This window comes from Myotis myotis, unplaced genomic scaffold (genome assembly GCF_014108235.1).
Source record: "Myotis myotis isolate mMyoMyo1 unplaced genomic scaffold, mMyoMyo1.p scaffold_m19_p_1, whole genome shotgun sequence".
NCBI lineage: Eukaryota > Metazoa > Chordata > Mammalia > Chiroptera > Vespertilionidae > Myotis > Myotis myotis.
The window spans coordinates 141,037,003-141,060,362 of NW_023416313.1; the positions used below are offsets into that span (position 1 = coordinate 141,037,003).

At 37.0% G+C, this 23,360-nt stretch overlaps 1 protein-coding gene across 6 annotated transcripts in view; it reads right to left on the reverse strand.

The window, feature by feature from the left end:
* SCFD1 (sec1 family domain containing 1) overlaps positions 1-23,360 on the reverse strand; it is a 120,888-nt gene that overhangs the window by 96,245 nt on the left and 1,283 nt on the right. The window contains exons 1-8 of one of the 6 annotated variants that reach the window (XM_036354021.1): positions 22,776-22,913; positions 19,667-19,737; positions 14,192-14,280; positions 12,365-12,455; positions 7,227-7,349; positions 5,843-5,930; positions 1,920-2,009; positions 651-706 (exon numbers count right to left, since the gene is read on the reverse strand). In XM_036354021.1, coding sequence (XP_036209914.1) covers positions 651-706; positions 1,920-2,009; positions 5,843-5,930; positions 7,227-7,349; positions 12,365-12,455; positions 14,192-14,280; positions 19,667-19,737; positions 22,776-22,860 — 693 coding nt within the window. In that variant the 5' untranslated portion in view covers positions 22,861-22,913. Of the gene's footprint in view, positions 1-650; positions 707-1,919; positions 2,010-5,842; positions 5,931-7,226; positions 7,350-12,364; positions 12,456-14,191; positions 14,281-19,666; positions 19,738-22,775; positions 22,918-23,360 lie in introns of those variants that run through there. The other 5 variants (XM_036354034.1, XM_036354060.1, XM_036354027.1 and 2 more) reach the window with 5 other exon arrangements.

The following is a 23,360-nucleotide window of genomic DNA, read 5'->3' on the forward strand; positions in this document are numbered from 1 at the left end:
CGTACTGACCACCAGGAGGCAGATGCTCAGTCCAGGAGCTGCTCCCTGGTGGTCAGTGCACTTCCACAGGGGGAGTGCCGCTCAGCCAGAAGCCAGGTCATGGCCTGCCAGCGCAGCGGCGGTGCTGGGAGCCTCTCCTGCCTCTGTGGCAGCACTAAGGATGTCCAACTAACGGCTTAGGCCCGCTCTCCACGGGGAGCACACCTACGCCATTAGGCAGACATCCCCTGAGGGCTCCCAGGCTGCCAGAGGGATGTCTGACTGCCAGTTTAGGCCCAATACCCCAGGGAGTGGTCCTAAGTTGGCAGGTGGACATCCCCTGAGGGGTCCCAGACTGCGAGAGGGCACAGGCTGGGCTGAGGCCCCTCCCCCAGAGTGCACAAATTTTCATCTACCGGGCCTCTAGTTTTTAAAATAATAGGGCTAGAATAGCAAATAGAAGTAAATCATCTTATTCCATTACATAGAAGTACACAATGATTACTTTTTATTTTTGGTGGAATCCAATGTTATAAAAATATTTGCTTTAGGTACTTAATACATAACTCATAGCAATCATATTCTTAAAATTAACAAAAACATTTAAGGTATTTATGTAAAACAGGTGATGCAGTATTATTTATCCCCAATGGATATTTGCATAAACTCACCACTGCTACCATTTCTGCTGCTGTTCCTCTTGAACATCTGATTATAGGAACAGCACCTATTTTAACAATAGATGTTAGCAATGATTTCCACTCTTAATAATTAAAATGGCTACTTACAAAATTTATCAGCATTAAGAAATAACAAAGAGCCCTAGCTGGTTTGGTTCAGTGCATACAGCGTCGGACTGCGGACCAAAGGGTCCCAGGTTCAATTCTGGTCAAGCGCACATGCCTGGGTTGTGGGCTTGATCCCCAGTTGGGGGTGTGCAGAAGGCAGCTTATCAATGATTCTCTCTCATCATTGATGTTTCTATCTCTCTCTCCCTCTCCCTTCCTCTCTGAAATCAATAAAAAAAAATCATATATATATATATATATATATATATTTTAAATAACATACATGTATATAATTTTAGGTTACAAACATAAAAAAAGGATTTATAATCTGAAGAGTAAAAGCAAAATGAATCTTCCCAATTATAAAGGGAGTCAGAAAGACTATTTTTATATAGTGTTGGGCAATCAATGTGACCAGGTTTTTCAATGACTTCACTAAATCAGCATTTCAACTCCCTACAGGCAGTTGCAAAAAGTAAGTTTACTCTCTACTCACAAGATTCACTTTAATTTCACTTAAAGGAAAAGAATGAAGATAATTTAATAGTTTGGTATTATTATTTTTTATTTATTTTATAAATTAACCATACAGGATTACAATCTCTTTTTGAAATATTAATTTAAAAGATAACAGAAAACACCTCTTCACATAATTTTAAATGCTCCTAAAAATTATCAACTGATCAGACCTCTTAATTTATTACTCCACATTTTTCAAAGGCAAAAATCTAAAATAAAATAAAAACGAATGCATTGAGAAGTTCATAAAACAAACTTAGACCATTGTATTTTTTATATACTGAAATTGTTGCATTTTAGATTCTATTCAAAGAGTGCTCAGTCAACTGCAGAAGTAAAAATTAGACTATTAGCAAATTTTTAAACTGTTTTGGTCTGATGGCAATTTATTTATACATATAATAAGAAAAATTCAAATTTTAGCCATGTATAATGTTAACCCTCTTGATTCCAATACACTAAAATAATCCCCACTAAGAATTAGATATGGATTCTTTCAGGTTATTTTTCAAAAAAATAGTCTAAATAAGTGCATGTGTGGAGTGTATAAAAAACAAAAACAGGATATTATAGTTTAACAGATTAAAATGAGCTGTTAAATAATTTACTTTGAAGAAAGACTTGAAAACTTACCCAGTGTAACGAAAAAGCAGAAGAGGCTGTCAACAATAGTATCCATAACAGTTTCCATTTCAGTGTCTGTGATATCTGGCCTGTTAATAGCTAAAATGACACAAGTAAAGGAGAAATAAAGAGACCAAAATGTATGCCTTATTTTATTAAACTCTTAAAATTATTACTAAACTCCTAATCAATACTCAGTTTAATAACATATGTAATACTCAAATAAGTACAATTTTTTATGCTTAAACTTTACAAGTATCCATTAAAAATTATACTCCTTAAAAAAATCCCACCTCAGTATCAGTAGTAATTAGTATCAATATCAGAGCAGTAATAAGAAAAAAAGCCACCACATAAAACACACAAAGTTTTTGCCAGAGCAATAGAAAAATATGTATTGTGTTCCACAGTTTTATTCACAAGCACTAGATGGCCTAACCAAACTACTAATCTTCAATTATTCCAGAAAAGAATAATGCAAATCAATTATGACAAGACCAACTTCACATATCATTTCCTTTTTATTATGTTGAGTTATATTAAAGTCTTTTCTGATCTACTAGATGGTACATAAGTGGTTCCCAAACTTTAGTGGGTATAAGAATCACTCTGAGAATATGGAAGAGAAAGAAATTTCTATGAAAGCTATTAAAAATTAGAGATTCTTGATCCTTTCCCCTAGAGATTCAATTCAATAGATTTGAAATAATTCTAAGAAATATGCAACTTTGACAAGCACCTTAGATGATTCTTGGGGCTATATTTTCAGAAACACTGTTGTGAAGACTGTCATTGACAGTCAAAGACTTGACCTTATTCATCTTCATATTTCACACAATAACTAGGCCCAGTGTCTGACAAGGAGATTCTCAGTAACTATTTGTTAAAAGATTACACTAAAATAGGATCTATATACTATTTTTAATTTCCAAACATCCTGAATGTGAAAAAATATTAAATTTAATATTACTTGTGATTAACATGAGAGGAAAACAGAATCCAACTGGATATATCAAAATATGTAAAGAAATACTTTGTCCATGCAGACAGAGAACATAAAAACAATAAAGAATTGAGCCAAGCAATACAGAATCTGTATTAAAAAATGTGCTACTTCTTGGTGCAGACTGCCATCTATCTAAATTAAGATAGAAATGGCATAAGGGTAAACTGTATATTATGTAAATTAGGGGATAACAATCTAGGAAAACACTCAGTTCATTTTTTTAATAACATATAGGTAAAAATCTACGTGGAAGCTTCTGGCCCTTTGGTCCTATCCAGGGGTGGGCAAACTTTTTGACTCGAGGGCCACAATGGGTTCTTAAAGTGGACCAGAGGGCCGGAACAAAAGCATGGATGGAGTGTTTGTGTGAACTAATATAAATTCAAAGTAAACATCATTACATAAAAGGGTATGGTCTTTTTTTTTTTTTTTTTTTTTTTTTTTAGTTTTATTCATTTCAAACGTGGGCCGTAGTTTGCCCACGGCTGTATACCCTAATCCCACACTCTGAGAGCTGACCTGAATAGTCAAAAACCTTTCCATCAATAGTATCAACTCACTTGTGATAACAATCTGGTTTGTCTGAGGCAGTAGCTTGAGTCTCAGTGAGATATAAATCTGCCTCCTTTACAAGATAAATTCTCAATCCACAGAAAGTAGATAACCAAATCCATGGCATTAGTATATTTGATTTATGTTTGGAATAATCTGTTTAAGATCAGCTAAAGCACTTGAACTGTGTGAGAGGATATGGCACATAATGGTTAAGAGTGCTGTCCCTGGAATAAGTGCCTGGGCTAAGTAACCTGGTTCTGCTATTTCCTTGTTAACTTCCTTAACATCTGAGACTCAGTTTCTTCCTTTGGAAAATGAAAATAATACCTACTTCACAAAGTTATTCTAAGGAGTAAATGAGCTTATATTGTAAAGTGCTTTATGAAGCAACCTAGAATTATTATAATAACTATACTATTGAGAATATGAGCAGTTTAAGATGTGATTATACTTAAATAAATTAAATTTAAATACAAATTTACTAATTAATAATTTCAGACTTGTGCTCTTTAAAATTGAGAGGCAGTGTAAGAAAATTAAATTTACAAGTAATTGAATGTTTAATGAACTTAGACTCATTATCAATTTAATTATTTTTAAAAATTATTTAAATATTTGGGTAGATTGTGCTTGTTAGATTTATAAATTTGCCTAGTCTGGTATCTGAAGTACTTAAAAATAAAATTTAATATAGTGAATTTATAAATACAATTTAAACTGTTTAAGGAAATTTAGCAAACTAAGCTAAATAAGCTGTTAAATAGGACTGACTAGAATTTAGTTGTTCAGCCTCATTTAATTGATAAAAGTAAACGTGCTTGTTTTTATGTAACTAGATTTCAAATAATGTGTCAGCATTTATAAGTTTAGTTTATAGACTTAAGGGAAACTAGGTTTTAATCATTTAACTTAAGTAGTTAATTAATTTATAACTCAATTAACTGTGAATAAATTTCTGTAAATAACAACTACTGTCAAAAATCTCTTACATGGGCAATTCAACAAATCTATCCTTTTAGGAGTGTTGTTTATCACTTTCGCTCTTTTGGCTAAGCTCAAGCATAGGAATGCTGTTTAATTTCAACAAAAAAGTATATCAAGGAGCTCAATGAAACCAAAATATTCATATTCTCTTCTTTTAGGTAGTTTATCATTTTGTCCAGCGTTTCATAACTGGGCACCACTGACAGTTTGGGCAGAACAATTTTCTGTGTGAGCATGGTTTACACAATGCAGAATATCTAGCATCCCTAGTCCTTGCTAGCAGCAGCCCACCCAGTTGTGACAACTGGCACTTACACATTTCCAAGTGCTCCTTAAGTGGGAACATATTTTCCACTTAAGAGCCACTGAAATTCTAGTCATAATCAAACATCTCAATCCTTAAGTAGCAAATTAATGATTATTTCACTGAATTGGCTAATGACATCTTCTACAGTCTGCAATTTTCTTAAAAATATTTGACATAACTAATCAATGGACATTAAATTTCAGTTAAACAACATGGGTAAGTTACAGAAATCTGCTATAGAACATTGTACCTATAGTCAACAATACTCTACTGTACACTTTAACATGTTAAGAGAGTAGATCTCAAGAGAGTAAAAAAATCAACAAAGAAACAGACAATATACTGTAGTGTGTGTGTGCATGAATGTCTGTTAATTCTAACCTACATCCCAGGAATGGTCAGTTTACCAAAATTGGAAAGCAAGCTTTAGAGGTGGTTAGACAGCATTTGCTTCAAAACCAATACTCAATCGCACTACTGCAGAGTCTAACAACCTATATCTGAGAAAGGCACTTCATTCTATAACAGCACTATAGAAGCTGCTGACTCCTTATGGTTGTCTGATCTTGACAAACAGCAATATTAGCCAACTTTTTTCTGAGTGTATACCATGAGCAGAAACTTTTCTAGGCATTTTACACTAATCTATTTATTGCCCACAAAAACTCTCTGAGGTAGGTAGTATTATTATTCTCATTTTACAGATAAGGAACCGAAGCACAGAAAAGTAACTTGTTCTTGTCCAAGGGTTAAAATACTAAAAAACTGACTAAATCTTACTACTAAAATACTGTCTTATTTGCCATGAGTGAACCTTTCATGCAAGTTGTTGTGCGGCACCTAAAAGATAAAAAAACTGATACTTCACTGAGCTTACAAAACAGGTTTATTAAATAAATTTTGTTTCTATGTGACAGAATTCAGTATGACACCTGTGTTCTTTGCATGCTTAAAAAAAATCTTATTGAGCTGTATAGCTGTAAACAAAGCTGGTTTTGGACTGCACTAAACAAGTTCATTTTTTTACAATACACCATTCATTTTGTTAACAATAAATTCATTATTCCTATTTTTACATACCACGATATGAAACAAGCTCCTTATTTTGATTACATAAAACAAACATATCATCTTCCAAAGTAATAAAATTGAGATACTGATCAAAAACCTAGAAATAAACAAACAAAAAAAGGGGTTACAAGTCAATTTTACAATAAAGCACATTTAGTTTGATTTAATCTACCAATGGCAAAAATTTTAAAAAATTACAATTTTATTCAATAGCTAAAAATCATACTATGTAACAGATTGCCTAACTGGGCAAGAATAAACTTAATATAAAAAAAACCCACCACAAAAACAAAAATAAACCTTTGAGCCCTGGCTTATTTTACAGCGGTTCCAACTGGCGCTCGTACCTACTGCTGGCACTGCCCCTGCTCGCACCTGCTGCCGACCCCGATTGCTCGGCGCCATCAGTGGGTGTGAGCAGTAGCTGCAGGCCCCAATCGCCTCTCAGGGCTTCTCCACCGCCCCCTGCTGGCCCCAATCGCTCCGTGCCATCAGAGGGTATGAGTGTGGGAGTGGTGGTGGGAGTGGGACTGCCAGCAGACAGGGGAGGCTGTGGCAGGAGGGGCCAGGTGATGGCATGGAGGATGGGCCGAGACCCACCCCTGTGCCCACCGCTGCCTCACAGCCCACAGTTCCTTTCAAGGTGCACGAATTCGTGCATTGGGCCCCTAGTTTTATATAAAACTAATAAATTTTGGAAAAGCAAGAACATTAAGACATAAACCTCAAAAACAAATCAGAAATAATAAAGTATTATCTAAATCTAAATCAGTGAGAAAAAATAAGAAGTAAATCAATGGTTGTTTAGTTTTTTATTTGCTCTATACATTCTCCAGAATTTCATTTATGTCTCATCTAAATTCAAGAAGCACAGGGCTATAACCAAGAATATATTTTACAGACTTTATTTTTAACAAAGCTGAACCTGTCACTATGATATAGAAGTGCTGGCTTATTGTGAATTTCATTTTTCTTATAATATGCAGTTTAGCTTTTCTAGACCCTCTCTCCTAAGTAAGAAAAGATCTAGAGATATTATAGATAAAACAATGTCAATACATTTTGAGTATAATTTATGATAACACAACTGGCAAGCTATTTCTAAATTGAGCTAAAAAGATTATACTAATCCCAGCCTAAAACAAACATTGATTCAGCTTCTTCTTTTTATCTTTCAAATTCATTAAGTAGGTTTCTTTGGTTTGATTTATTTTGCCCAGGTCAAGTTTAAGATAATTTACATTATCAGAACTCTTTCTAAAAGTAATGAGTCTGAATATTCTTAGGTGGTTCTGGTCCTTTATTAATTAGACACCTATATCGACTAACAGGTTTCAGAATATTACTATATTTTATATTAACAAAATGTCATTAGTCAACGAAAATCTCTTACCTTGGCTACTTGTGGTACAGCATTAGCTGCTAATGCTGCATTTGCAATATCTTCCAGTTTACTTCTTGAAATAGCAGAAATGAAATTTAAATAATATGATTCATAGAGTTGATTCCGAAGATCCTATAAATACAATGAATACTTCATTCTTACAGGCTAGTATAAAGAATGATCGCAAATAAAAATCTTTTAGATAGTATAAGAGCAGGGTTTTGAAGGATAATATAACATTTAAGAGATAAATTATATAAAAATGACAATCAGAAAAGTATCCTAAGAGAACAAAGTTATAAAGAAGTATTGGTTACTTGGTTACCAAACATAACCAAGTAGATATATTAATAAAGTTATATTTTAGTTATATTATCAATGAAATCCTATTAACACCTTAAGCGCCAAGCCTGTTTTGTCTTCCTTTCCATTTAGCCCAGGATATCCGATATTCGATTTCACCAGTGACTGACCGGTTCGGACGGAAAGTATAGTGTCAGTCACCGGTGACCGACATGGCGCTTGACATGTTAATTACACTACTTAACAAAACTAATAAATTTTGGAAAAGCAAGAACATTAAGACATAAGCCTCAAAAACTAATTAGAGAGGGAAGAGGAAGAGGAATATTGATGAGAGAGAGAGACACACTGATTAGCTGCCTCCTACACAAGCCCAGACTGGGTCCAGGATCGAACCTGCAACCCAGACATGAACCAGAAATTGTACCCAAGACCTTTCAGTGTGCAGGGCTCATGCTCCAACCACTGCATCACAGTGGCCAGGGCAAATTTACTTATCTTCTTAAATTCCAGGCAAACAGACCTCTAAATAACCACATTTTTCAAAGCTAAGATATTGTCAATCATAACAGGCATCATTATTTTATGTAACATTAAGAATTAATGCTGCAATAAAATGCTATAATACACCATAAGTTTTAACACATTGTTTGCGGGTAGTTTTTACCGCGCTAACAGGTGGCGCGGGCCATTTTTGCAGTTGAATAGACTGATTACCGTTATACCTGGAAGTACATACATAATTGACCATTGTATGTGTTAGAGACCCAAATTTTGTCCTTTGGAATTCGTATATCTGCATGTTAGCATCCCTTTAAAGCAATAAAAAAGTATAAAAATAAACGTATTTATACGTTACCCGCATTCTACCGCTAATCTATAAAAAACGTATTATCACGTGTCCTGCACTCTACTACCAGTCAACGTAAAATGTATAAATACATTTCCCGCATACAATGTGTTAAGATGCATCTGATTTCAGAGATGCTGGAATGTGAAAAACTGAGGAGTTGGAGCCTGTGTGAAGAAGGTGGCTGAGCAGGGCAGTAGTTCTACAAAGGTTGGGAGAATCATTAAAGGACTGAGAATTGAGAGGACTGAGAAAATAAGTAAATCTGTTGAGGATATTGAGAGCCATGTTTCTTATTGTCAGAGAAAGAAGTTATAAACTTGAAAAAGGAAAAGCTAGAATGAATCTTGTATTTTTAAACTGAAACGGTTTTGGAGGTTATCTATCTATCTATCTATCTAGAAAGATAAGTAGAAAGATTTATAAAATTAAATCTATATATATATAAAAGCCTAATATGCAAATTGTCTGCTCAGGAGTTTGACCAGGAGACCAGGAGTTCGATTGATTGCTATGACATGCAGTGACCACCAGGGGGGAGCACAGAACGAAGGAAGGCTCCAGCCAGCAGCTGGGGAAGGGAGGCCCTGGCTGGCAGCCGGAAGGCCCCAATTGGCCCTGATCACTGGCCAGGTCTAGGGACACTATCCATGCATGAATTTCGTGCACTGGGCCTCTAGTATAAATATAAAAGTGTGTGTATGGGTACATACATATATTTCTTAGCTCTGTTCATTGAAAGGGCCAAAGGACTGAGACACCCTAGTAGCAATGATCAGATGCTAATTTCTAAATACTGTTCTCTACAAAAAGCAACCAGGACTCCTTAGACAAATGCTTGAATCCTGGACTGTGCCAGAAAAGTAAGAAGTAGACAAAGAATGATGGAAACATTTCAAAAGGACACAGAAGTTGAGTAAGGCTGCAGGACACAAGCTCAATATATAAAAGTCAACTGGGTGTCTACACACTTGCAATCCCCACCCCACCCCAAAAAAATTTCATTCACAATAGCACTAAAAATATAAAGAATAAATTTAGCAAAAGAATTGCAAGACTTATATTCTACACACTATATGACATTACTGAAAGATCAAAAGGAATGGAAAGATACTGCATGTTCATAAATCAGAAAATTTAATATTGTTAAGATGGCAATATTCTAAAAATTGATCTACAGATTCAAGGCAATCCCTAACAGATCCTCAGGTGGCTTCTTTATAGAAATTGGTAAGCTAATCCTAAAATTAATATGGAAATTCAAGGACCCAAAAAAGCCTAAATAACACTGAAAACAAAGTTCAAAGTTTAAGAACTCAATTTTTAACTTTTAAAATTTGTTACAAAGGAAGAGTAATCAAGACAGTGTGGTACTAGCATAAGAACAAAGGTCAATGGAATAGAACTGAGAGTCCAGAAATAAACCAATGTAACCACTGTTAATTGACCTTTCATTGGGGAAAGAATAATCTCTTCAACAAATGATGTTGGGACAATTGGATGGTCACATGAAAAAGAATGAAGTTGGACACCTACCTCATACCATATATAAAAATCTGAAGAAAACAAAGATTTGGCAATAGTTCCTTTCTTTCCTTTTTTTAAAAATCCTCACTTGAGGATATGTTTATTGACTGACTTTAGAGAGAGAGAAAAACATTGATTGGTTGCCTCCCATACAAACCCTGACTGGGGATTAAACCCGCAACCTAGATATTGGTGTACAGAACAATGCTCCAACCAACTGAGTCACCCGGCCGGGGCTGGCACTGGTTTTTTAAACATGACATCAAAAGTATAAGTAACTAAAGAAAAAATAAATTTAAATTAAGTTTAAAATCAAAATTTAAAAATTTTGTGTTCCAAACGATATTATAAAGTGAAAAAACCCACAAAATGGGAGAAAATATTTGCAAATAATATACTTGATAAGTGTCTAGTATCCCAAATATGTAAAGTACTTTAACAACAAAACAATAAAAAGACAACTCGGTTGGCTGAGTAACATCCATGCACCAGAAAGTCACAAGTTCAATTCCCTATCAGAGCACAAGCCCAGGTTGCAGGCTCGATCCCCAGTAGGGGTTATGCAGGAGGCAGCCCATTGATGCTTCTCTCTCATTGATGTTTCTATCTCTCTCTCCCTCTCCCTTCCTCTCTCTGACATCAATAAAAACATATTTTTTAAAAGTATAATAAAAAAAGACAACTCAATTAAAAATTAGAGTTCTGAATGGACATTTCTCCAAAGATATACAAATGGCTAATAAGCATATTAAACAATGCTTAATCTCATTAGTCGTCAAGGAAATGCAAATCCAAACCACAATGTGATACACATTAGGATGGCTACAGATAATAAAAAGTACTAGCAAGGATATGGAGAAATTGGTTTCACAATTCCTCAAAAAGTTAAGTTTTACCAAGCAATTCCACTCCAAGGTATTTATGGACGTAACAGAAATGAAAACACCTGTCTATACAGAAATATACACAAATGTTTACAACAGCCAAAAGGTGGAATCAGCCCAAATGCCCATCAACTAATGGAGAAACAAAATTTGGTATATTCATTCAATAGACTATTATTACATAATAAAGAGGAATGAGGTACTGGTACATGTTACGATATGAACTTTGAAAATACTATGCTAAAAGAAAGAAGTCAGATATAACAGACCATGTATATAATTCCATTCATATGTTAAGAAACAAAAAGTAGCTCAGGATAGGAAGTGGAGGTGGAGGATATAACAGTTAAGGAGATGAAAATGTTCTAAAAATTTATTATAATGATGGTTGCACAACTCTGAATATATCGGAAACCAATGAACTATACACTTTGTACATTAAAAATTTTATGGTTAGGTGAATTTTATGGTTAGGTGAATTTTATGGTTAGGTGAACTATATTTCAATAAAACTGTTGTAACAAAAGGAAATAGGAAGGGACTGATAAATTGTGCCTCTTTTAAAAATGACATAGTTGAGTTTATGCAGGGTAAAATAGAAAGCCAGGCATCATTAACTAAAGAAGACACAAAATATGTGATTTTCAACAATAATTTAATTAGTAACTTCATTCAACAATAAATAAGATGCTTGTGATTTGTTAGCTACCTATTCAATTTCCCCTTTTCCCCTCTTCCTTGCTAAAAGAATCCAGATTTTGTTTGGGGTAGCAATACACTTATCTAAATATTAACTTCCACAGCCTCCTTTGAAGTTAATTCTACCATATGCGAGGCATAAATGAAAGTCATCTGGGAGTTTCAGGGAAAGTTTAGCTTTCCTGATCTAAATGAACAGCCAGGGGTAGCATATCCATTCTCCCCTTCCTCCAGCCTTGAGCGAAGATGTGATGTTTACAGCTGCAGCTGCTACCTTGCATCCATGAAGCAATAAGCAAGCCAATGAAAAGCTACAAACTAAAGATGATAGATCAGAAAGATAGAGGGAGCCTGAGTCTTTGATTGCCTCACAGAGCGGCTATACTACCTTGGACATCCTACTTCCAGGCTAATTATTATCTTAGGAAAATAAAATCCTACTTTTAATCTATAGTGTTAGGTTTTCTGTTTTTTATTTATTTGTGGGTTTGTTTTTTTTTAAGCTAGACTCAGTCTTAATCAATAAAATGCTTCTTCAGCCAAAAAAATAATTTTCTTTTTTTTTTTTTTTTTTAAATATATTTTATTGATTTTTTACAGAGAGGAAGGGAGAGAGATAGAGAGTCAGAAACATCGACGAGAGAGAAACATCAATCAGCTGCCTCCTGCACATCCCCCACCGGGGATGTGCCCGCAACCCAGGCACATGCCCTTAACCGGAATCGAACCTGGGACCTTTCAGTCCGCAGGCCGACGCTCCATCCAAAAATCAAAGTGGGAAACTGAGTAAGGGAATTTCTGATTTTTCACACTGGATATCTTAAGATTTTTTTTAAAAATCTGTTTTCACATTCAAGAGTCGGGAAAATAAGAAATCATGTTACCTGGCACATTCTGTCAATATTTTCTTCAGTTGGCATCACAAAATACACTGCAGGAACATCTGGAATAGGATCTCGATCCGAGTGCAAAAGCCTAGAAGACATAAAGAACATAAAATTCACTTTTTTCTTAGTCACTTATCTAAAAAGACAGTTTAAATCAGTATTTACCAAACTGGGAGTTCACTAGTTCAAGAACAGTAACCGGTACTCTAAAAGCTCTTGCTGTAATTACTTATTTACCCAGCTTTCTCCTTGTATCAGTGTTACTATTTATGTAGTAAGATTCTAATCTCTTAGTCTTCATTTCTTATACTCCAGTTACCTTACTTTTAATACCTCTTCTACCAATGTTCTCCTTGAAAGAGAACTTAAAGCACATTCAAAATGAATTTTATTCCCATTTTTCATAGAAAAAGATTGGGGAGGCGAGTGGAAGGAAAGTGAAGTTCTTCAAGAGAGAAAAAAACAGAAAGCTGAAAGTCTTTAGAAGCAGTAAAAAAAATTTAACCATAAAGTCAAAAATATTTTTTAAATGAAAGACATATAAATGCTTCCTTTAAGAGAACTTTTTTTTATTGCTACGTAACAGAATGCATAAGCACTCAAAAGATTTTTATCACTTGATAATTTTCTTTTTTACAATCCAGGCAGTATATTCATTCAAATATCCAATATCAAATCACAAATGTCTTTATTCTTCATTGTAAGATTTTATCATGCTTGTATCAGGAAATAGAACTAAAATTCTATTTCTACAATATTCTACAGCCATGCTTCTATAAGCAATATTCTATGTACAACCTTTTATATATGTACTTCTATATACAATATTTTAGTCATCCTTCTATAAAGAAGAGAGTGAAGAGGCACATGCAATTTATCAAACATATTAGAAGCAACATAGCCAAATAAATTCAGTAGTTAAGAAGACAGCATAGCCCTAACCGGTTTGGCTCAGTGGATAGAGCATCGGCCTGCAGACTCAAGGGTCCCAGGTTCGATTCCGGTCAAGGGCATGTACCTTGGTTGCGGGCACATCCCCAGTGGGGAGTGTGCAGGAGGCAGCTGATCGATGTTTCTCTCTCATCGATGTTTCTAACTCTCTATCCCTTTCCCTTCCTCTCTATAAAAAATCAATAAAAAAAAAAAAAAGACAGCATAGATAGCCTCCTACAGTGATTAAGTCATTACTTCATAATTACTTAAAATTTTCATATTAATGGTAAACTAATTTCAAAAGTATATGTAAATTAAAGGAATAAAAAAATGTTTAGAGCTGGAAGAGATCTTAAGACAACCAGTCCTTTTCCTTCACATAAGAGGGTAACCCAGTCTGTAGAAAAAAATATGAGAGAAAATTTAAATTCTGAAATTCAAAAGTCTTAGACTGGGGATTTATTTTTAACATAAGAAGTAAAGAGTTGCCCTCGCTGGTTTGGTTCAGTAGATAAGAGTGTTGGCCTGTGGACTGACGGGTCCCGGGTTCTATTCCAGTTAAGGGCATATGCCCGGGTTGGAGCATGATCCCCAGTAAGGGGCGTGCAGGAGGCAGCCAATCAATGATACTCTCTCATCACTGATGATTCTCTCTGATGATTCTCTCTCTCACTCACTCTCCCTTCTTCTCTGAAATCAATAAAAATATATTTTTTGAAAAAAGAAATAAAGGGTTGAATAAAGGAAGATTATAAAATGTTATTCTATAAAATACTGCAACTTAACAGTATATTCTCTATAAATGTCCCCTAATAATTTTAAGGTACCCAAAGAAATCTTTAACAACTATTTGAAAACAAATGCCGTTATTAGAAATATGTTAAAACTCACAGATGCAGAGTGATTCCCATGTCTCTCAGCTCCTTCACAGAGAGGAGAGGAGAGATGATATCCTGGCCAAATCTGTCATAAATGAGCACCTAATAAAAAATTGTGGTTTTTAAACATCATTATCAGTGAAAAGTCAATAGAGAGCCCATACTATGACAGTGTTGATATACATTTTATTTTAATCAAAGTATACTGAATTCTTATACATATACCAATTCAATATTTTCTAGCATTTTCACTAAAATTTCAATTCATGCAGTAATCCATTCTTAAAAACATTACTACTTAGGCTAAAATAAATTAATAATTATATAAATTTCTTCTTACAGACTACTTTTTCTATGTTAAAAAACATACTAGAGGACTTTTGGTCAAGATGGCAGAGTAGGTAAACGCTGTGCGTGCTTCCTCCCACAACCACATCGAAATTACAACTAAATGACAGAACAACCATCCTTGAGAATCGCCTGAAGACTAGCTGAACTGAACTCCTACAACTAAGGATAAATGCAAGCCATACTGAAACTGGTAGGAGGGGCAGAGATGCAGAACGGGCTGGTCCCACTCCCACATGTGGCAGTTTAAGAATTGGGATGGATATCATGGCTGTGGAGGTCCTCCCTGAAGAATGAGGGATCCCAGGCCTCAGCACCAGTAATGAAGGGATAGTCCCCCAAACATCTAGTTGTGAAAACCAGCGGGGAGTGTGTCCAAGTGAGGGGAGTTCGAGAGAGGGGCTGCTGCTGTAGACCTAGGTGCTGAAGTCTTAAAGGGACTAAAACAGACTTATTCACTCACAAACTCACTCACTCTAAGCTCCAGCACAGAGTAGCAGCTTGGAAAGCACTAGGGACATAGGGGGAGGAACTGAATTCTCTAGATTCAGGGTGAGGGCTGGAGGAGCAGCTCTCTTTGGGACCAAACTGCTGGCAGGCACCTTTGTTCCTTTGCTGAGCCCACCCCCACCCAGCCTGCAGGTGCAAGTGGGCACCAAATCTTGAGTCTCCATCAAACTGGATTCAAACTGATTCCCTGAAAACTTTCCCTACCCAACCCATGCACCAGCCCAAACCTCAATTAGTGGCTATTCCTCACAAGCTGTTGGCCTTGGCTCACACTTTGGACTTTACTTTAATCTCTCAAAGTCCACAAACTCCAAACAAGCAGCGGCTGTCTTCAGCATGCCCTGTACCCCTTGCTAAGTGGTCCCTGCCATGAGTGGCAGTTGGCCTTGGTTTGCAGCATAGCCTCTCCCAGGCACCTCCAAGTCCAGTATAGGCTGTAAACAACCACAGATCACTGTAAGTCCTACCAGGTGGTCCCTGCCAGGCACAGGCATTGGCTGATTTGGATGTGCACCAGAGGACCTCCCAGGAGGCCCTAGAACCAATACACCCAGTAGCCATCTTCAGGCCATACCAGAGCACCACCGAATTAGCTCCACAAATGACACACCCAAAGGGTGGACATGGCAGGCACCAGAGCCCCACTACAATTATTCCCACTCAATCGGGTGTCCCTGCACTACAGCTCATCCACTGTAATTATGGCCAATCCTCACATCCAGTCAGCCTGGGGGTCAATCCCATCCACTGGCATACCAATAGCAATCACCCAGCTCAGGTGACCAGGGAGTGGGCCCCACTCTGACATCTACTACAGAACACCTACTACATAAGGCCACTCTGCCAAGACTGGAAAACACTGCAGATCTATCTAGTACAGCCGAGGGCAAACTACGGCCCGTTTGAAATGAATAAAACTATTGAAAAAAAAGACCGTACCCTTTTATGTAATGATGTTTACTTTGAATTTATATTAGTTCACACAAACACTCCATCCATGCTTTTGTTCCGGCCCTCCGGTCCAGTTTAAGAACCCACTGTGGCCCTCGAGTCAAAAAGTTTGCCCACCCCTGATCTAGTACCTAGAAATAAATATAGGGAGTCAGTCAAAATGAGGAGGAAAGAAACATGTCCCACATGAAAAAATAGGACAAAAGTCCAGAAAAAGAACTAAACAAAATGAAGGCAAGCAATCTACCAGATAGAGTTCAAAACACTGGGTATAAGGATATTCAATGAACATAGAGGAAGAACAGATGAAATCAGGGAGAACTTACACAAAGATAAAAAAACCATAAAAAAGAACCAAGGAAGAACACAATAACTGAAATGAAGATGGAACCAACAGCAGATCAGATGAAGCAGAGAACTGAATCAGTGATTTGGAACACAAAGTAGCTGAAAACACCCAATAGAAACAGCAATATATATATTAAAAGACAGTTTAAGGGACATCTGGGACAACTTCAAGTGTAACAACATTTGGTACCACCAGAAGAAGAGTGAGAATAAGGGAATGAAACCTATTTGAAGAAATAATGACAGAAAACTTCCCCTACCTGGAGAAGAAAATAGACATACAAGTCCAGAAAGAGCAGAGAGCCAAAACAAGATGAATCCAAAGAGGCCCACACCAAGACAGATTGTAATTAAAATGCCAAAGGTTAAAGATAGAGAATTTTAAAAGCAGCAAGAAAAAAGCAGTTAATTACCTACAAGGGACCTCCCATAAGACTGTCACATGATTTCTCAACATTACAGGCCAGAAAGGACTGGCATGAACTAATCAAAGTGATGAAAAGCAAGCAACTATGGCCAAAATTAACCAGTAAGGCTGTCATTTAAAATCAAGGGAAAGCCCTAGTCATTCTGGCTCAGTGGATAGAGTGTCGGCCTGTGGACTGAAGGGTCCCAGGTTCAATTCCAGTCAAGGGCACATGCCCTTGGTTATGGGATCCCCAGGGGTGTGGGGATGGCATGCAGGAGGCAGCCGATCAATGATTCTCTCTCATCATTGATGTTTCTACCTCTCCCTCTTCCTTCCTCTCTGAAATCAATTAAAAAAAATAAAAATCAAAGGCGACATAAAGAGCTTTCCAGACAAGAAAAAGGCTAAAGGAGTTCCTCACCACTAAACCAGTATTACAAAAAATGTTAACTTCTTTATGAAGAAGAAAAAAGATAAAAAATATGAATAATAAAATGCCAATAATGACTAACCTATCAATAATCACTTTAGCCCTGGTTGGTTTGGCTCAGTGGATAGAGTGTTGGCATGAGGACTGAAGGGTCCTGGGTTCGGTTCCGGTCAAGAGCACATGCCCGGGTGTTGTGGGCTCAATCCCCAGTGGGGGGCGTGCAGGAGGCGGCTGATTGATGATTCTCTCTCATCATTGATGTTTCTGTCTCTCTCCCCCTCTCCCTTCCTCTCTGTCTGAAATCAATAAAAATATATTTTTTAAAAAATCATTTTAAATGTAAATGGATTAAACGCTCTAATAAAAGGTGGTAAAAGGGTGGCTGAATGAAAAAGAAAACAAGCCTGGCTGGCATGGCTCAGTGGTTGAGTATCAACCTATGAATCAGGAGGTTACAGTTCGATTCCTGGTCAGGACAAATGCCTGAGTTTCGAGCTCGATTCCCAATGTGGGGTGTGTAGGAGGCAGCCAATCAATGGTTTTCTCTCATCATGGATGTTTTTATCTCTCTCTCACTCTCCCTTCCTCTCTGAAATTAATAAAAATATATTTTTTTTAAAAAAGAAAGCGAAATCTATACATATGCTGCCTAAAAGAGACCTACTTCAGATAGAAGGACACACACAGAATGAAAGTAAAGGGATGGAAAAGAATATTTCATGAAAATGGAAATGAAAAAGAAAAAAAAAAGCTGGGCTAGCAGTACCTTTATCAGATAAAATAAACTTTTAAAAAAAGGCCATAAAGAGACAAAGAAGCCTTGGCTGGCATGTCTCAAGGGCATGTGCCTCCATTGCCATTCGATCCCTGACCCTGGTTGGGGCCCATGAAGGAGGCAACCAATCGATGTGCCTCTCTCACATTGATGTCTGTCTGTCTGTCTGTCTGTCTCTCTCTCTTTCCCCCCCTCCCACTCCCCTTCCACTCTGCCTGAAAATCAACGGAAAAAATATTCTCTGGTGAGGATTTAAAAGAGAGAAGGGGGGGGGGGGGGAGAGGAAGGAAGAAAGAGAGAGAAAGGACATTTCATATACAATAGCCAAGTATGGAAGCAACCTAAGTGTCCATCAACAGATAATTGGATAAAGAAGATACGGTACACATAATCAATGGAATATTACTCAGTCATAAAATGAATGAAATCTTTCCATGTGCAACAACACTGATGGACCTAGAGAGCATTACGATAATTGAAATAAGTCAGACAGAGAAAGATTTCACTTACATGTGAAGTCTGAAAAACAAAATAAATGAACAATAAAAACAGAAACAAACTCATAGATATAGAAAACAAACTGATGTTGCCTGGGTTTCAGGCTTGATCCCCAGTAGGAGACCTGCAGGAGGCAGCCTCTCATCTGTTTTTCTTTCATTGATGTTTCTATTTCTCTCTCTAAAAATCAATAAAAACATTAAAAAATAAACAAATATAGTTTATGCAAGGGGCAATATAAGGAGATGGCCATAAATAACGAGGAAGGAAGGGGGAAGTTAGAGGATATGCTCAAACTTAAACTATGAATAATTCAATATAGATAGCTTTAACCAAAGTACTTCTAAGGACTCGTGGAGAATTTTCAAAACACCCAAAACTGTAACCAAGTTGACTTGTTCTTAATTAAACTTAAAATGATTATAAACTGATAAGTTTGAAACTAATTGACTGCATTATCTCTTTGAAGAAAGAGCTAGAGGCAGCACGAAGTTTAGAATGAAATAGCTCAGGGAGAAAAATTATGGATTGCTTTCTGATCTAATTACCAGTTTTACTAATAGTTTTATATATCAGTAAATTAATGAAGTGTCATTTTTTTCCCATTGATTTCAGAGAGGAAGAGAGAGAAATAGACAGAAACATCAATGATGAGAGAGAATCATTGATTGGCTGCCTCCTGCATGCCCCCTACTGGGGGAGGGGGGGGATCTAGCCCGCAACCCAGGCATGTGCCTTAGGCCGGAATCAAACCTGGGACCCTTTAGTCCATAGGCCAACGCTCTATCCACTGAGCTAAATCAGCTAGGCTAGGGCAATGAAGTGGCATTTTGGTTTACAGATCACTCTCTCAAGAGTTGATTAAAATGGACCAATCCCCAGAGTCTCACTAACCCTGAGCAAGCTTGCAAGATCCAAACTCTGGACTAGCAGAGCTAAAGAACAAAACATCAACCAGAGTAAAGACCTAAGAGAGGGGTGCTGCCCAGGAGATCAGGATTACCTAGATGAAATGCTACTATCATTGCCTGCCTTACTCCATATAGTATTTATCAAAAAGATTCACATTAAGAAGTCATGTTAAATAAAAATAAAATATTCATGTATTACCACTAAAATGTCCTATTGTTCAGTACGTATTAACAAGAAATTCCATCCAATCACCACCAATAAGGGCTGAGAAAAAGGGAATGGTCCTCATTAAAATAAATCCTCTTACCTTCCATACTGGTTCTCCAGTGCTGTTTTTAACATGAGGCACATTGAAATTCAACATACGTTTCAAAGCCACTGGAAATAAAAAGAGTCTCATTAAATATAGCATTGTTTTTTAGGATTTCACTTTTCCCCCACATTTATTACTTACTACCTCAAAACAAAATACACAAATTATTCAAATAAAACTAATTAATCAAATGACTGGGTATTGAGCCTGAAACTCATGTGCCCTGACTGAGAATGGAACCGTGACCTCCTGCCTCATAGGTCGATGCCAACCACTGAGTCATGCCCATTGGGCTACTTCTGTGGTTTTTATTGCTCATCTGTTCATATGTTACAAATAACAGACTCAGGTATAATTAATTTTAAGGAAAATAAAAATCTTGATGTACTTCTATGTGAAGATGAGATGGCCAAATAGGGTAGGTACTCTTTAGGTCAGGAGTGGGCAAACTTTTTGACTCGAGGGCCACAATGGGTTCTTAAAGTGGACCGGAGGGCCGGAACAAAAGCATAGATGGAGTGTTTGTGTGAACTAATATAAATCCAAAGTAAACATCATTACATAAAAGGGTACGGTCTTTTTTTTCAATAGTTTTATTCATTTCAAATGGGCCGGATCCGGCCCGCGGGCCGTAGTTTGCCCACGGCTGCTTTAGGTGATTTAATTTTTAAAAGATTGGCAACACTAAAATCTACTTAGTTGATTTTAAAAAGCATTTTGAAAAGGCTTTATTATTAATACAGAATAATCTACAAACCCAACTCCTACTAGAGAATTACATAATGCTCAAATTACCTGAATATTAATTTACAGCATATTCACTCACTCACTAGAAAACGTTCTATTAAATGCTTGTTTCTTGAGGTAGGTAAAATAAAAAATAGCATTTCAGTGATATATTTGCATATTTATGTGTGTACATTCAGACATAACGTTTTGGTAAAATATTAGTACCTAATGCCCAGCCAGTAACACACATTGCCAATACTAATTTACACCTACTTCAGTAGCTCATGGGTGTTGTGGTATTCTACAAAAAATACATAAACAAACAAAAACCACTTTGCATAAAGATGCCTGACACATGAGGCACAGCAGGTGCTCCAGGATTAACTCTCCCACTGTGCTTTAAAAGAGCTCTTCCTTCCTCCCACCTCCAGACAACAGAGATGCCACCATTCTGGCACTCACGGCCCGACAGAGAGAATCTCGTTTCTAGGAACAGCTGCTCACTCTTGACACAGGACACCTGAGAACCACAGCCTGAGCTGCATGTGAGCCCAGGTGTAGAGTTCTCCAGAGGTAGGCCTCGGCTAAATGAGAGGCCGGTAACAGCAGGTATTTGCCTTCTCAGCCCCATCTAGATGAATATCCCCAACTCTGAGCCTTGGCCAACTTGTTAACAGAGGTTTTGACACAGTGAGTTTGTTAATAAAGCAAAAGGCCTGTGTACAAATAATGTATAAGAATGTAATTTTACTTTCATCAGAGTAACACCCTAAAGGCGTAAATCATTGCTTTTAGCTCAAATGACAAACTAATTTCCTTTATTGGCCCTAAACATATTATCCACAGTCCTAGATTTGGCTAATGTAGTTTCATCCTTGCCTGAAATGTTTTTGTTTTTGTTTTCACTCATTCACTATATACTCAACTCATTCAACAAATGTTTAGTAGTGTATACCATCTGCTGGACAGTTTTAGTTGTTGGCATTAAACAAAACAGACAATAAAATTACCTATCCTCAAGTAGCTTTCATTTTAGTTGGGGGGGGGAAAAAACAACAAAATAAATAAAACATGTGGTATGTGTAATCATGATAAGTGCTATGGAGAAAAACAAGGAAGGGAAGGGGGAAGAAGAAATAGTGGTGTAATTTTAAGTAGTCAGGAAAGGTCTCCTGAGTAGGTAACATTTGAACAAAGGCCTAAAGGAAATGAGGGAGTGAGCCACAGATATCTCTAAAAGAATATTCTAGATAGAAAAAACACATATAAAGGCTCTGAAGTGGGAAGTCTAGTGTGGTTAGAAAAGGGAGTAATAATAGGGAATGAGGTCAAAAAATTAAGTGCGAATCAGGTCATCTGGAGTCTTGTAGACCAGTGGTTGCCAACCACTGCTGGAGACGACTGTAAAATCACTGTGGTGTTTACAATGAATGAAACAGGAAGCCGCTGGAGGGTTTTGAGCAAATATGTAACATTTGAGTACTGTGTGAAGAAAAATGAAGGGGGACAGGGATGCAAAAGCAAGGAGATCAAATAGGCAGTTATTACAGAAATTCATGGTTGCTTGGACATGGGTGACAGCAATGACAACGGTCAGATCCTGGAAATATCTTCAGAATAGAGCTGACACCCCGGCTAGTTTGGCTCGGTGGATAAAGCATCAGCCTGCGTACTGAAAGGTCCCAGGTTCCATTCCGGTCAAGGGCACATGCCCGGGTTGCTGGCTCGTTCCCCAGTAGGGGGCGTGCAGGAGACAGCCAACCGATGATTTCTCTCTCTCCCTTCCTCTCCCTGAAATCAATAAAACATATTTTTTTTAAAAAATCCACAATAGAGCTGACAAGATTTATGGACAGACCTGGATGTGGGATATGAAAGAGAGAAGTCAAGAAAACTCCAAGGTTTTTGACCTGAGCAACTACACGAATGGAGTTGCCATTAATTGATATGTGGTATACTGAGTTCAGAAGACAGGCTAGAGAGATGAACTTGGGGATCGTCAGTATGTAGATAATACCTATTTATCCAAGAAGCTCAAGAGATCAGAAGAGAGAAAGCAGTTGATCTGTGGCTCTCCAATGCTCAGAAGTGAGGGAGCTGAGCAAGAACCTCAACACAGAGGCGTGCATGAAGGACCATGGAAGCACAGGATTCTGCCTGTTGAACTAAAGGCAGAAATAGAGAGGGCAGTGGTCCAGGACACATGCACAAACAAGATGGCTTTTGAGGGGACCTTTAAGATGAATAAAGATTCTTCAGACAAGCAAAGCAAAAAAACAGGCATCTGCAAAATGGAGACAATAATACATATGAAAATCACTAAAACCAGTGCCTGGCAATACTAAATGCTCATTATATATCAACCATTACCTACCCAAATAGATTGCAAACTCCTCTGTATCACACTGTCTGGTACTTGGAATATCTGAGAATTGACTGTGAGTTATTTCCCAAAACATTTTCAGTACATATTAGGGAGATGTATAATTCTACGACTATAACATATATCATAGGGTTTATCTTTCTCTGAAAATAAAACAGAATTTGTGGGTACTAATATTATAAACGATTAAGCTGGCATAACCTATCTAGTAATGATGTGAAATCTTGCTATAATTAACTTCATTTCTGCAGAAATTGAAATTATGCTGTTAGATTTTAAATTCTACAGTTCTTGCATATAAAAATTACTACCATACAATTTTCTTTTTTCTTTTTTTTATAGCAAAGGTGGAAATTCATTGAAGAACAAGTACAGACTCCCACATGAGGCGAGGGAAAGAATCCCACAGAACTGACTCCCAAGAAGGGAGGGGGAAAGGGTCCCACAGAATGGGCTCCCAGGTAGGGAGGGGGAGAGGGTCCCCAATATTCATTTTTCAAAAAGCTCCTTTGTATTGATAAAGAGTGTTCCTTCAGATCTTATTTTAATATGTAGTATAACCTAATTCACTGGGTT